General features: G+C 52.3%; 1 protein-coding gene across 2 annotated transcripts in view; it reads left to right on the top strand.

Moving 5' to 3' along the window:
• The window catches only part of RPTOR (regulatory associated protein of MTOR complex 1), a 346921-nt gene that overhangs the window by 162317 nt on the left and 171683 nt on the right, over positions 1–12921 (top strand). For both annotated transcript variants that reach the window (XM_079133423.1, XM_079133424.1), the window contains one exon: positions 11175–11350. In XM_079133423.1, the coding sequence (XP_078989549.1) occupies positions 11175–11350 (176 nt within the window). The remainder of the gene's footprint in view (positions 1–11174; positions 11351–12921) is intronic.

Genomic DNA, 12921 nt, shown 5'->3' with positions numbered 1-12921 from the left:
TTTCTTTCACCCAAATTTAGCCCCATTCTCAGGCATCTTATCTGTGTTAACCAGGGGTAGGTTAATTAATGAGGACTAAAACACCCAAAGCACTAAAAGGCCATTTGCATCTTCTCATATCAAGTAATAAACACAGCAAAAACAATTTTTTTGGCATTTGTAATATGTCAATAAAAATGCCAAAAAATCCTGGCTGATTTCTACACTCTGTTTCTGAGTGGTGAAGTGGTTGAGGGGAAGAGCAGCCCACCACCCCTTGCTGATTGAACAGGTAGAATACAGACCCCACTCCGTCAGCGGAAGGTACACCTCGCTGGCTAGGCCCAGTTAAACTTGCTTGCAGCACTTGGGGACATCTGCAGTCGGACTGTGTGTGTCCCATGAGTTGCCAGAATCAATCAGCCTAAGACACTGTTCACCCCATTGTGTTCAACAAAAAGGTTTATGTGTGTCTTTTTTGGAAAAAATTGTTTAACTGGCTCATCCCTCACGAAGTAGATCAAATGAAGAAGACGTCAGCCGAGGTGGCAAGTGGAAGGCATGAGTCTTACAGTTAGTTCCGACTTCCAGCTTTGCTCTTTTTACAATCACAGTGTGGATCAGTCTGTGTTTCTCTGTCACCCTTGATGGAACTGGCTATTGTTCAGTTTCTCTTGCAGAACAGTGGAAATTGAGATGATGAAATTGACTCCCAGCTCATACCGTACTGTTGGTTTTAGTCCTTTTACTATCTACTGTAGAAACAGCAATCCTACATGACCTGTTAGGTTTATTTATTTTTAAATATTCTTATCCTCTGCAGCTAGCCAATTTCTTTGCCAATTTACAATATATTTTAATACTTCTTATTGTGTAACATGTGACCTGGAACAAATGGGCAAGAAAATGGTTTGTGCCAGTGTATAAAAAACAAAGACTTGGGCTGGGGATACAGCTCAGTTGGTAGAGTGCATGCCTGTCAAGCACAAGGCCCTGGGTTCAATGCCCAGCAATGCAAAAAAAAAAAAAAGAAAAAAAAAAAAAAGCGTCTTGCTTCTGTTCCTGCAGTTTGTACCAGGATGCAAGAGGACTGCTTCCCTATGCTTTCTATCTTTTCGGCAGCCCAGATTGCATGGGGCAATCTATCTGTGGCATCAAAGGGGATGAGGAGAATAAAACTGGTTAACATAATGCAAGAAAATTATTAGTGGGATCAGAAAGCCTCTGCATAATAAGCACACACACAAATGAGAGGGGCCTAAGTTTTCAGAGCCCATTTCTAGCCTACGTCTTGCTGGGGGCACCATGCTTGTCCTGGGACTGTGGGCTGATGTGCCAGGCACTCGCTCCTCCCAGGAATACTGTCAGAAGCACATCATACATGACTACACACAACTGCAACTTCGTCAGCAGCCAGAAAGTGCATATCTGTCACTCAGGCACTTTCCTGCATTTTTCATCATGCATTATTATTTTGTAATTAAAAAATTAAAATCTTCAAGTCTCTCTGCTTTTCAGTAGTCTTTTTTAAGTAAGCATTTTTATTTTTACCAAATTGGTATATACTATGGTTCAAAACAAATCAAATGGTACAGAGGTTCTTTTTTTTTTTTTTTTGTAAACAAATGGGATACATGCTGTTTCTCTGTACGTGGAGTAAAGGCATACCATTTGTGTAATCATAAATTTACATAGGGTAATGTTGTTTGATTCATTCTGTTATTTTTTCCCTCCCCCCCACCCCTCTTTTAGCCAATCTCTAAAAACCAAAGGACGAATGATCTCACAGAAGGTTCTTTATAATGAAGAAAGTAGGCCCTAACCAGAACGTGGCCCCTGAGCTTCCAGCTGGGCTCTGTCGCCAGAGGGTGCCGCTCCTAGCTCTTCTTCCCATGGCTGGGAAGCACACGCTGCCCTCCGCATCCCCCGTTTAGGAAGCCACAGGCGTCTGCTGTGGCACAGTGACACAGGGACCATCAGGGCTTGGCTCTAGGCCCTGGAGAGATCGGGCTGGCTTCCGGTGTGAAGACACATGCTGAAGCATCCTGCGAGCCCCTGCTCTCCCTGCAGCAGTGCCCAGTCTGGTCTCTGTGTGCTCTGCAGCCCCCGCCTTGGGAAGCAGCGTGCTGGGGCTTTCTCCCTTGTTTCATCAGCAGCAGTTCATGCCTTTGTTTTTCAGGCTTCTTGCTTTCCTTTGCCTCATCTTGCCAGCCTCCGTCTTCTGTGCTTGTACTTTTGTAATCACCACCTGTTCTCACTGTCATCAAACCCTCTGTGCCTGGTGTGTGGGGACCACACAGTGTCTGTGGAGTGGCTGGACGGGGTGCTGCGATTTCCAGTTCTATAAGTTTGTGTTGGTTTGCTCTTCCTGGAGATCATCTCTCTTCTTCCAGAATTACAGATCCTTCACAGGTCCTGCCTCTCCAGATTCTCAAGGGTAGCATCAAATCTCAGAACATGCCTTCCTCAAGGTCCCTGTGTGTCAGACCTCTGCTGCCATGGCCACACCACCAACGGGGTTCATAGGCTGCCCTCACTGCTGTCCGGCTCTCCTGGGTGCATCCACTGGTTCTGGACCCTCCGCTTCCTCTTTCTGGATGCTCTCCTGTGTTCTGCCAGGGCACATTCTCAAGTACCAGCCCTAGAAAGGAGTGATAGCAGACTTCTTTGGGCCTAAGCATTTGCCTTTGAACAGCCTTCATCTACAAACAGTGAAAAACACACTACTGGTTTTTAAACAAATAACAGTTTTCCTCTTTCACTAATAAGATCTCTGAGGCACATGAGTTACTTACTCAGGAGTGCCTTGTGGACCAGCCTGTGTCACCTTCTGCTCACATCCTTCTGCAGTTGATGCTGTGACCCCTTGGCTACCCCCTGCCCCCTCAGCCCTAGGCATTTCATCTGTGGGTGGCGGAGGGAGTGGGGAAGCCAGTGCTGGCCAAACCTGTCTCCCTTGTGAGAAAGTAAATGCAGGTTTTCTTCTAGAGCTCCCCGTCTGCACCTGATCCCCTAGGTAGGAGGGTAGAAAGGAACTGGAGCTGGCACTGGCCCCTGGCTTACCTGGTGAGGAATGGCAGCCAGGTGGGGCATGAGAACTTTCATCTTTACACATTATTAATAGTGTACATATGGAAATTTAGGCTGTTTTCACCCTTAAAAAAACAAAACAAACAAACAAACCAAAAAACCAACAGTACTCTCTATATTTCCAGGGTGCGTAAAGGCCTGCCTGTTGCCCTTGTTGTAGCTATGTCCAAGAATCCAAAGGTGCTGCTGCCGTCTGCATCAGGGAGGATGTGCAATGGGCTTGAGGGGAAGAGCTTTCCGAGCCATCCCCGCAGCCTTTTCTCGGGCACAAAGTGTTGGTCTGTGAGCCAGAGAGGAAGGCCAGTGGAGGGCAGCAGCTGCCCCCGGAGGTGGTCTTCACAGAGCCCCGTCACTTCTGCTTCTAGAGGGAGCTCCAAGGCCATCCGCCTCTCGCAGCCAGGGGAGGCAGCAGGACAGGCAGCTCCCCCGGTCTGCACGAGGTTCTCGTCTCTGCTGTGGGCGGCAAGTGAGGAGGTTGGCCAGTGGCCGAGGACCACAGTGTTCTTTACCCTGGCAGTGAGCCCAGCTCCGCCCTGTCAGACCTGGTGCCGAGTGCCACTGTCCTCGTTTGGTTCAGGACATGTGTAGACAGCTCCTGGCCTGCGAGGTCCTGCAGGGCACGGGAGCCCTGCGGTGGGAAGAGCCTTTCACTACACCCGGGCTGGCCAGTCGAGACTCTCCTGCCGCCCACAGCTTCTCTCTGCGCGGGGCCCCACACACTCTGTGTTCTGTTGGACACACTCGGACACTGTCGAGCACCCATGCCGGGGCCAGCCGGCAGCTTGAAAGTGCTGGTGGTCGCGGGTCTTCCCAGCTGGCATAGGCTGGGCTCTGCAGCTCTGCCAAGTGAGCACAACCTGCTCACCGCCTGGATGCGCACGGACAGGTAGGGCAGGCTCCTCCTGTGCTGCTCTTCACTAGTTGCTCTGATGAAATGTCCCTGTGTGCGATTTCCTCAGGAGGCGTCGTAGCCCTGGAACCGGGGCGTTCACGCCTGACAACCGTGGCCCCTCCACGCTGCGTGTGCTGAGGGACTGCTGTGACGCAGGCCTCCCTCTGGAGGTGGGCATCGCCACCACGTGAGGCCTGCCTGTGATTCTTCCTGGTCACCGGCAAGTGTGTGTCCCAGTCCCTGTCTCCTCTGTGTGCTGGGGTCTTCAGGGTGGGGTGCCCAGTGGGGCCTACAGGACCCTGGCCTCTCCTGGCTCTGCCTTTGAGGCCCGTTCCCATGTCCTCTGCACTTGTTGTTTTTGTGCCACAGTTGGTCATTTGTGGGCAGTAGGGAAGTGAGCAGCTTGTGTTATGTAATAGCTTCTTCTCTTTTTTAACTATTAGTGATATTGATCTTTTGGTTTAAAAAGATGTTCTCTAGTTTCCTAACTTATCTGTTTCCATTTTTAAAAAAATGTATTGAGCTTATCCTTTATTGGAAGCTTGTTTGTGAGTGAGGAAAAACGAGCCTTCCATTGCTGCCAGTTCCCCAGAGGCTGCTTGGGGAAGGCAGGCAGGCAGGCTGCGGCCTGAGACTTAGACTCAGGGTGCATGAAGAGCACACTGTGTGGAACTTTCCAGATCGCCTCGAGCACTTGGGATTTCCTGCTGAGAGTGCAGGTGTGGGAGGAGCACTGAGGTGGGGACAGGGGTCGGGCACAGCACCCGTTCGTGCTTGGCGCTCAGCTCAGACCCACAACTTTGTGATGCTTGGAGCACAGAGATCCTTGGGGCAGCTGCGCTATGCTTTCTGGGTGCAGGCAGAGCTGGGAGCGGGGAGAAGCCAGTGGCCATGACTGGAGGCAATGGTGCTTGGACTGGGCGGTGGCAGAGGTGGAGGCCATGTGTGCATCTGGGTGCTTCTGCAAGAAGGAGTGATTTACCTGTGGAGTAGAGGCAGGATGTGAGAACAGACCAGGGCTAAGGGCGGCCTTGGTTGTGGCCAGGGAGAAGGGAGCCACCACTTCCTGAGTTGGGATGACCAGGCTGGGGCTGGAGGAAGGTGGGCGTGGGCATGAGGGCTCTGTGTCGGCTGTGTGGAGGTGCAGGTGGGCTCTGGAGGGTATTGGAGGCCTCCCTGTGGAGGCTGTGGCCAAAGCCACAGGTGAAGTGGCTGGAGAGGAGAGGTGAGGTCTGTGCCACAATGCTCTGCCAGCCTGGAACAGGAGAGTTTGCAGGCAACAAGGAAGATCAGGAGCAGTGTCCTTGGGAGGAAGGCAGGGGAAGGTCCCAGAAGCTGGTGTGCAGGTGCCAAGAAGACACAAGGTGAGGGCGAGGGTGGGCTCCGGCTTCAGGGATCTTTGGAGAAGGAATTTTCTGATTTTGACTTTCGGACAATGAACATGCAGCACAGAAACGTCCCGGTCGTTGCCAGGGGAGAGGGGTTCCATGGCTGATGTGCCCAGGCTCCAGAGCAGGCGGGAGCCCGGGCAGCACCCTCCACCTGACGAGCTGGCAGGCTTGCAGTGCGGTGGGACTGTGGTGCTGCCCAGAGCTTCTTCCCGACAGATAGGGCGGCAGAATTCTGAGCACGGCTTCTTAGTTGTTGACTCAGTCTGAGAGCAGCCAGGGCGTGGAGTTTGTTCTGATTTTAATTAGCCACCTCCACTGAGTTGTGAATAGTCATGAGCATTTAGCAGCCATTACGTTGCCAGCAGCTGAATGGCCGTACAGTAGTGGACAGTTCACTGGAGTGAACTCGGCCTGATGGTGACACTTGCCAGCAGTCTCTAACTGGCCTTTGAAGGGCAGCATGGAGTCATCATCTACCAGAAGCCACCCTCTGCTCTCCTGGCAGCCTCTCACAGTCCCCAGCAGTAGGTGCCACTTGGCTTCTAAGCTGCTGTTCAAAGCTCCATCTGCACAGTGGCATGTGCTACATATTAGAAGACCACTGTAGCTGGACACCCACATTTTTGGCGTAGCACCTGCCACACACTGGGCCACGGTAGGGGTGTCCTGAGCGCATCTCTTTGAACTTTGCAGAAACACCCTGTGTAACTGGCTATTGTTGAATTAAGAACAAAAATCGTTTTCAGGAAGAACTGAAAGTATTGCCAAAATGCTGGTCTCAGAAATACACTTTCAGTCTTCTGTGGTCATTTCTGCCTTCATCACCTCCTGAAGATGTCCATATCATCTGTTGGAGAGGGGACAGGAGCAACTCGGTGTCAGAGCCTGATTTGGACAGGGGACATGCAGACTCTGTGGCAGCCTGGGACCTGCAGCCACATCTTGTGACCCTAATCAGCTCTGCCACTTGCCCCTGTGTGTGGGTAATGCAGCAGACTTCCTTGGGCCTAGTGCTGTGAATCCATCAGAGTGTTGTTCTGGACCCTTCCCAAGTGCTTCAGAAGGCTCTGGGCTCGGGAGGATGAGATTATTGTTGTTCTTGGCTCTTAATTTCCTGGAGAAGCCACGTGGCACACGTGCTGCTTGGTGGGGCCCAGAGGCTCTGGAGTGGTGGAGCATCTACTTCCATGCTGGATGCCTTTACAGGTAGTGAGCCTGGCGCACAGGCCTGTCTCCAAGGAATAGTGTCAATTAAAGGGTCAGTGTCTTACAGAAATACAAAACCAAAACAGTAGAGAAAGTGACCCGGTTGTGGAAATGGGACTCCTCTGTACCTCTGGGGTGGCAAGCCCGAGAAGTGCGGTTCTTGATGGAGTGCTTTGCTGTGAATGCCAGGATGTTCTCTGAAAGGTGTCATTGACTCCGACTGCCCTGAGGCAGAGCTCTCGTGTGCTCCTCACAGCCTGGGGTGTGCCAGGGTGTGAGTGACCCACCGAGCAGGGCGGAGTCTGATTCCTGTCCCTGCGTTGCTGTGCAGGGGTCCCTTGCATCACAAGGTCCGCCCCCCCTGCCTCACACCCCTGCCCTTTGTGAGGACCTTCTAAGTGTTGGGCTTTCCATCAATGACCACTTTGAACTGGGAAACTGTTTTCCGTCAACACATTTGGGAGGGAGATGTTTCTGTGTCTAATGGTCTCATATCCTCATTCAGTGTCCATAGAGTGCCCCTAGTGTCCTGGGTACTTCTCTAGGCATTGGGCGAAATACCAGTGGACCTCAAGCTGCACACTGAGGTGGACACACCTGACCTCGCCTCTGGACACGGGAGCGTCACCTCTTGGCCACGGGGCACATGGGTGTCTCAGCACTGAGGACGCCCTCTTTCCCTTCACACCACAGAGGTCTGCGCTGGCTGGGGAGAAGGGGCTGCCTCTCTCCTGAGAGGACAAGACCTTAGGCCATGGAGCAGACGGACAGCCTTGGTGGAGGCGGCTCGGTGTCTGGAGGTTGCAGCAGGAGGACCTGGTGTCCATTCCCAGCCCCGTTCAGAAAGCACATGGGGTCAGAGCATAAGAAGGAAAGCCAAAGCCAGGAAAGCACATGGCTTCTGCTGCGAAAATTCTCATCCTCCCAGAAAGGAACACAAGAATCTTGAACCTGGTGTCTAGACAAGTGGCCTCTCCTTCCCACTTCACGTCATTTTCCTTTCTGATTGTTGGCCAGCCATCCCTGCATGTCCCACGCTAAGTGGCGGTTAGTGTCCTTAGTAGAACAACACCCTGTTGCCAGCAGTTCCAGAAAGACGCCCCAGGACTGTCCCTCACTCCAGGTCCTGTGTCCTGCTGCCCAGCCTTTCAGGAGCCCACACTGGACAGGTTCCTTGCCACCAGGCCCAGAAGTGTGCCAGGCCCTGATGCCTCCACACCCGCCAGCCCTGCCTGGCCCCTGTGTGACTCAGGACTGATGAGCTTCCTGAACAGGACTAGCTACTTTGCTGACCCACACCAGCTTCTGCAGCAGAGCCCAGCAAATGCTTCCAGACATGGTTGTACCTTTCCTCATCTCCCTACTTTAAAAATACCCACTGCCTAGCAGCGGTTGCAGAATTATGTGAATGGATTTGGTGCCACTGAACTTTAAATTGTGATCGCAAAACCAGACCTGATTGTGAAGTGAGATTATAAGAAACGCTACCGTAAGAAAGCAGTGCTTTCCTCCAGGAAGCCTCCTTAACCATGGGTCCCTCCCTTTGGGTTGTCAATAACTGCCCTAGGAGTCTGACCACTCCCTCCTGGAATGTCACAGATGGCTGTGAAAAGAGCTGTTTCTTCTTACCTGTTTCTGTAAGCATCTCTATGTTAGGGACACTGCACAGGCCTCAGCCATGTAGACTAGGAATTTTTTTAAAAAGAGGAAAAGCCCCAGTGATAGGATGGGTCTAAGATGATATCAGATGACCTGTAAATGCTGGGAAAGCGTGACCAGGGCTCGGGATTTGGAGTTTAGTCTTCCTCTGGGGCCGCTGATGTATAATAAAGTTTGAGTTCTCCTCCTCTCCAAATTCTGCTGGCTACTTCTGGAGCAATCTATTTCCTGCAACAAAACTGCATTTAAAGTAGTTGACATGGGTTGGGGGTGCAGCTCAGTGCTGGAGCGCTTGCCCAGCAAGTACCAGGCCCTAGGCTGCATCTCAGCACTGGGGAAAAAAAAATTAAATAGTTAACATGGCAAATTTTACATCACATGTAATTTAGCACGATAAAGACTCCTGTTCCTCCAGAAAGTGTTTTTCTCGGAAGGTTTATGCTGTGCTGCTGCTGCACACGCTTGTATTTGATTTGTACTTTGAGTTCCTGTTCCGGCAGCAGCAGGGTCACTGGTGCACTTCCAGCCTGTAGTTCCTTCCATCTGAGAGCTCTGCATAGTCACAGGTGAGGATGACTGGCAGTGAAGTGGGGCACATGTGCACCCTCCTGCTAGCTGGATGCCTGGGAGCCGCTGCAGCTTTGCATGTGTAACTGAACGTGCAGGGTGCACTCTTGGGAGCCTTGGAGTCACAGTGCCTGCATGGGCTCCAGAGGGTCCAGATGGGAGCGTAGCATGGAAGGGCCCTAAAGCCAGCAGTAGCACAGTGGCACTTTGGCCCCGGTGCTGACCGAGCCACTGGACTGTCATATCATTTCTTCAGGCCTCCATTTCCTCACTGCTGACGATCTTTTGAAGGAAGATAACCTATGAGGATGTTGGGAAAAGCAAACGAGATAGTCTCTGTGAAAGACATTTGAGAATTTTAGGAACTGCAGAACAAGAGGGGCTTATAAGTCATTAATAATTTGTTAAGGAGCATAAGTGTTCTTTACAAGTCATGTGGCCATCATGATCAAAAATCCTGCCTCCCCCACCCATGGCACCCTCCCTAGTGTTCACCATCCTTGTGGGCGCTTCTGCTCCTGTTCTCGGAGGTTTGCTGCCGTCCCAGGAAAAAGAAATGGTGGTGTGTGTGCAGTGAGCCCAAGGACTCACTTAAATAACAAGCACCGTAAGGCTCTGGAGGCTGAATGAGCAGCATTCTGTAACACGATTCCCCAGATCCTGTTGCCGAGCGGTGTGATAAATAAGTAAAACTGCATTAGGAGTTCTTTCCTGCACTAAACTTCATCTCCTGGGTCTGAGATGGGGCTGGGTTCCCCAGGGGCCACGGCAGACATCTCAGCGTGGCCCAGCAGAGGTGCTAAGCGACGAGTGTGTGACAGGCACTCAATGGCATCGCTCGGCTGTCGAGCACCTTCAGGGTTTGTGTTCCATCCTTTTAGTTACCTGCTTGTTATGTTTAGATGCCGTATTTCAGGCCAACTACAGACAGTGCAGCACTCTCTCCAGGAGCCAGTGCATTCTTCATGTTTCTTCTCTGTTTGCTTCTACCCTGTGGTCTGACCCCAGCTCAACGCCTCGGCAGTGCTGGGGGCCCCCGCCTTGGTGCACCCATCATGCAGCCTGGGTCCGCAGACTCTCTGCAACTCGCTGCCCTGCCTCCCGAGCTGGAGGGCTTCCTTGGGGAAGCAGCTCTGACATTGTGCTCTTCATGCTTATTCTCAGGAGCAACAGAGTAACGTTTGCCTGATCCCTCATGCATCTTGCTTATTCAGTTTTACTGGCCAAAATGCCATGAATTCTTGTGAACCCCATCATTTCTGAAATGATCTTGAGAACTGTGGTGAACTCAGATGTGGTCATGTGCATGCCCCGTATGAGGCCAAGGAAGGGGAATGTGCATGGTTATGTTGGTGTGTGGTGCCCGTGCTCACGTGAAGGCTGCTGCTTTGCTGGTGCGGCGGAGTGTTCTCGCTGGTCCTCAGTGAGACACCTGTCAGTCCTGTCATTTTTAAAAAACATTTGAATGTACTGCATTACTTTAAAGATGTACATGCCTAGTTAGATATTAAGGCAACAGTGAGATTTTGTGGCATTCTGTACTGTACAGCAATTAGCCTGGACCCTTTCTGCTGGAGCCAGAGTGTGGTGCCAGCCTCTCCTGGGCCTTTGCTGCTCCAAATCCTATCCAGGTAAATATCAAGCAGGTGCTATTATCCTTGCTTTGAAGGGACACTATGTTTTGAATTTTAGAAAGCCAAATACCTTTCTCCCTGGCTACAAAATCATGTCCACTGTAGAGCATTTAAGAAATCAGGTGACGCACCCCTCTACCATGCGTGGAGTGCACCTGCATCTGTCACTCAGTCTGGCTTGGCAGGTTGGGCCCCAGGCATGGCTTGTCTTCTGCTGTTGGTGTTGACATCATATACTCTAAACAACTTCCTGCGTCATTCACTACACCAAAATAAGGTTGCAGCGGATTAATGGTGGAATGTTTAAAATAAACAGGCCACCAGGACAGAGCTGGCAGAATACTTGTGGACACTGATATAATAATGGGGCACAAAGCAGGGTACAAAGGGGTCTTAGAAAAGGAAGACCAGGCCTGGGGCAGAGAGTGCTTGCCTGGGCTGCACACAGCCCTAGGTTTCCTCCACACCCAGTACCAGAGTGGGGAAGGAAAGAATGAAAAAAGGAGAAGCACAACCATAAAGGAGAAAGGACCTAGCAGGGCAGAGCAATGATCTGCCACCAGAAGGACCTGGGGAATGATGGGGACGTTTCCTGGCCCTGTGGTCACTCCCCAGGAGAAAACTCAATCTTAATGCCTCCTCAGATGGACTTGAAGTGAAACCCAAAACCTGAGGCCTTCGTGTTTCATTCCTCCTCATCCTAGCTTCCCAAGATGTGTCAGCTAAGCAGCTCTCTTTTCCTTGTGTTCCCCGTAGGTAGCTGCAATTAACCCAAACCACCCACTTGCCCAGATGCCTTTGCCCCCATCGATGAAAAACTGCATTCAGCTGGCAGCCTGCGAGGCCAACGAGCTCCTGCCCATGATCCCCGACCTTCCGGCCGACCTGTTCACATCCTGCCTCACCACCCCGATCAAGATCGCCCTGCGCTGGTAAGAGCCTGCTGGGGCTGGGTCCCAAGTCTTAGGGGTCTGCGGCCTCAGCCCAGGTCTTCGGGGCAGTGAGCAGGAGCACGCCAGTCTCCCTTGCTCCCAGGACTCCAGGCAGCGCTTGGTGCTTCTTCCTCTGGGTCAGGTCACGGGCAGCTGGCTGCTTTGCAATTTCCCAGAACACCTTGTGCGCATCTTCTTAAGCGTGGACGTGTCATTGCTGCCAGATTGGTAGTACTGGTAGCCAGCTTGCATTTTGGGGGAAAAATGAATTCATTTCATTCCTTGTCAAAGTATAATCCTCCAGTATTCTCACCGGTAAAGAAGGCTCAACCTGTTCCCCACAACTCTTGGGAGTCCAGAGCACTGGGGTATGTTCTGGAAATTACCCAGCCGGGCGAGCTTGCCCTTGAGACCCATGTTCCTGGCAGTACTTGCAGAGGGCCGTGTGTCCTGCTGACAGCTCAGCTTCCTCCCCAGACTGTCCTGCCATCTTCTGTGGTGGGGTGGTGTGGGGTGGAACCCAGGGCCTCGAACATGCTGGGTGAGGGCCTGACCACTGAGCCGCTCCCCAGCCCTTTTTTTTCCTCTTAGCTTTGAGACAAGGTCTTGCCCAGGCTGGCTTCAGACTTGTGGTCCTCATGCCACCCTGTAACACCTGATTTCCATTTTGGTGCAAAGAGCACATGTGGCCCCGTCCCCCAGGCAGCAGGGAAACTTTCCGCAGTGTTGTGCGAGAGCTATGCGGCCTGGCGTACGCTGCAGTGTGCTTGGCGTGCCTTCTTGGGTTTCTGCCTATTGAGCCAAACTCAGTTTTCTGGTCCCTTCCCCAGACTCTAGAGAAGCTACCCAGAAGTGTGGCTCTTGGGGACTGATGGTAACAATCAGGGACCAGCCCTCCAGACCCTGATGCTACAGCCCGAGGCGGGGCCACGTGAGCTTCCCAAGCAGCTGTGCTGGAAGAGAACAGCCTCCTGCTTGACCTCTGCAGCACAGTCCAAGTCAACCCCGACCCTGGGTGAGGGGTTGAGAGAGTGGAGCTAGCTGGGGACAGCAGCCCCCAGCCATTCAGTTTCCCCCTCCCTTCCTAGCAACTCTCAGTTTTGGGATTACACCAGGGAAGGTCCTCCTTCTAGGGCTCCTTCTCTCTGAGGAAGGGGAGGGGCTGCCTGGGTGGGGCTGCAGCCGGGCTCCGGTGTCTCTGCCACCGGTGCTCCCCCTCCACTGCCAGCAAACTGCGCCCGGCCAGGGCTGCTTTCCTCTGCACCTGACACGCAGCCTCACGTGACCAAACCAGACACTCAAGGAGCACAACCACCATTCAGAGAGAAATGGAACAGAGCGTTGTGTGAGGCAGAACCATGGTCAAATGGGCATGCGGAGCAGAGGAGACAGGGAGGTTACTAGTAACAAGCAGTGAGAGTAAGAGGCCTCGTGGAAACACGTTCTGCAACCTTTGAAATGAAGAGCACGGCAGGCGCCTCTGCAGAGGCCCTCACCAGGGAGCACGAGGACAGAGGTCAGGACATGGGAGGGAGGTTGGCACCAACACGCAGAAGAGCATCCATGTTGAG

Source organism: Sciurus vulgaris (genome assembly GCF_902686455.1).
Source record: "Sciurus vulgaris genome assembly, chromosome: 3".
Classification (NCBI taxonomy): Eukaryota; Metazoa; Chordata; class Mammalia; order Rodentia; family Sciuridae; genus Sciurus; species Sciurus vulgaris.
This window is presented reverse-complemented; position numbering and strand designations above follow the sequence as displayed.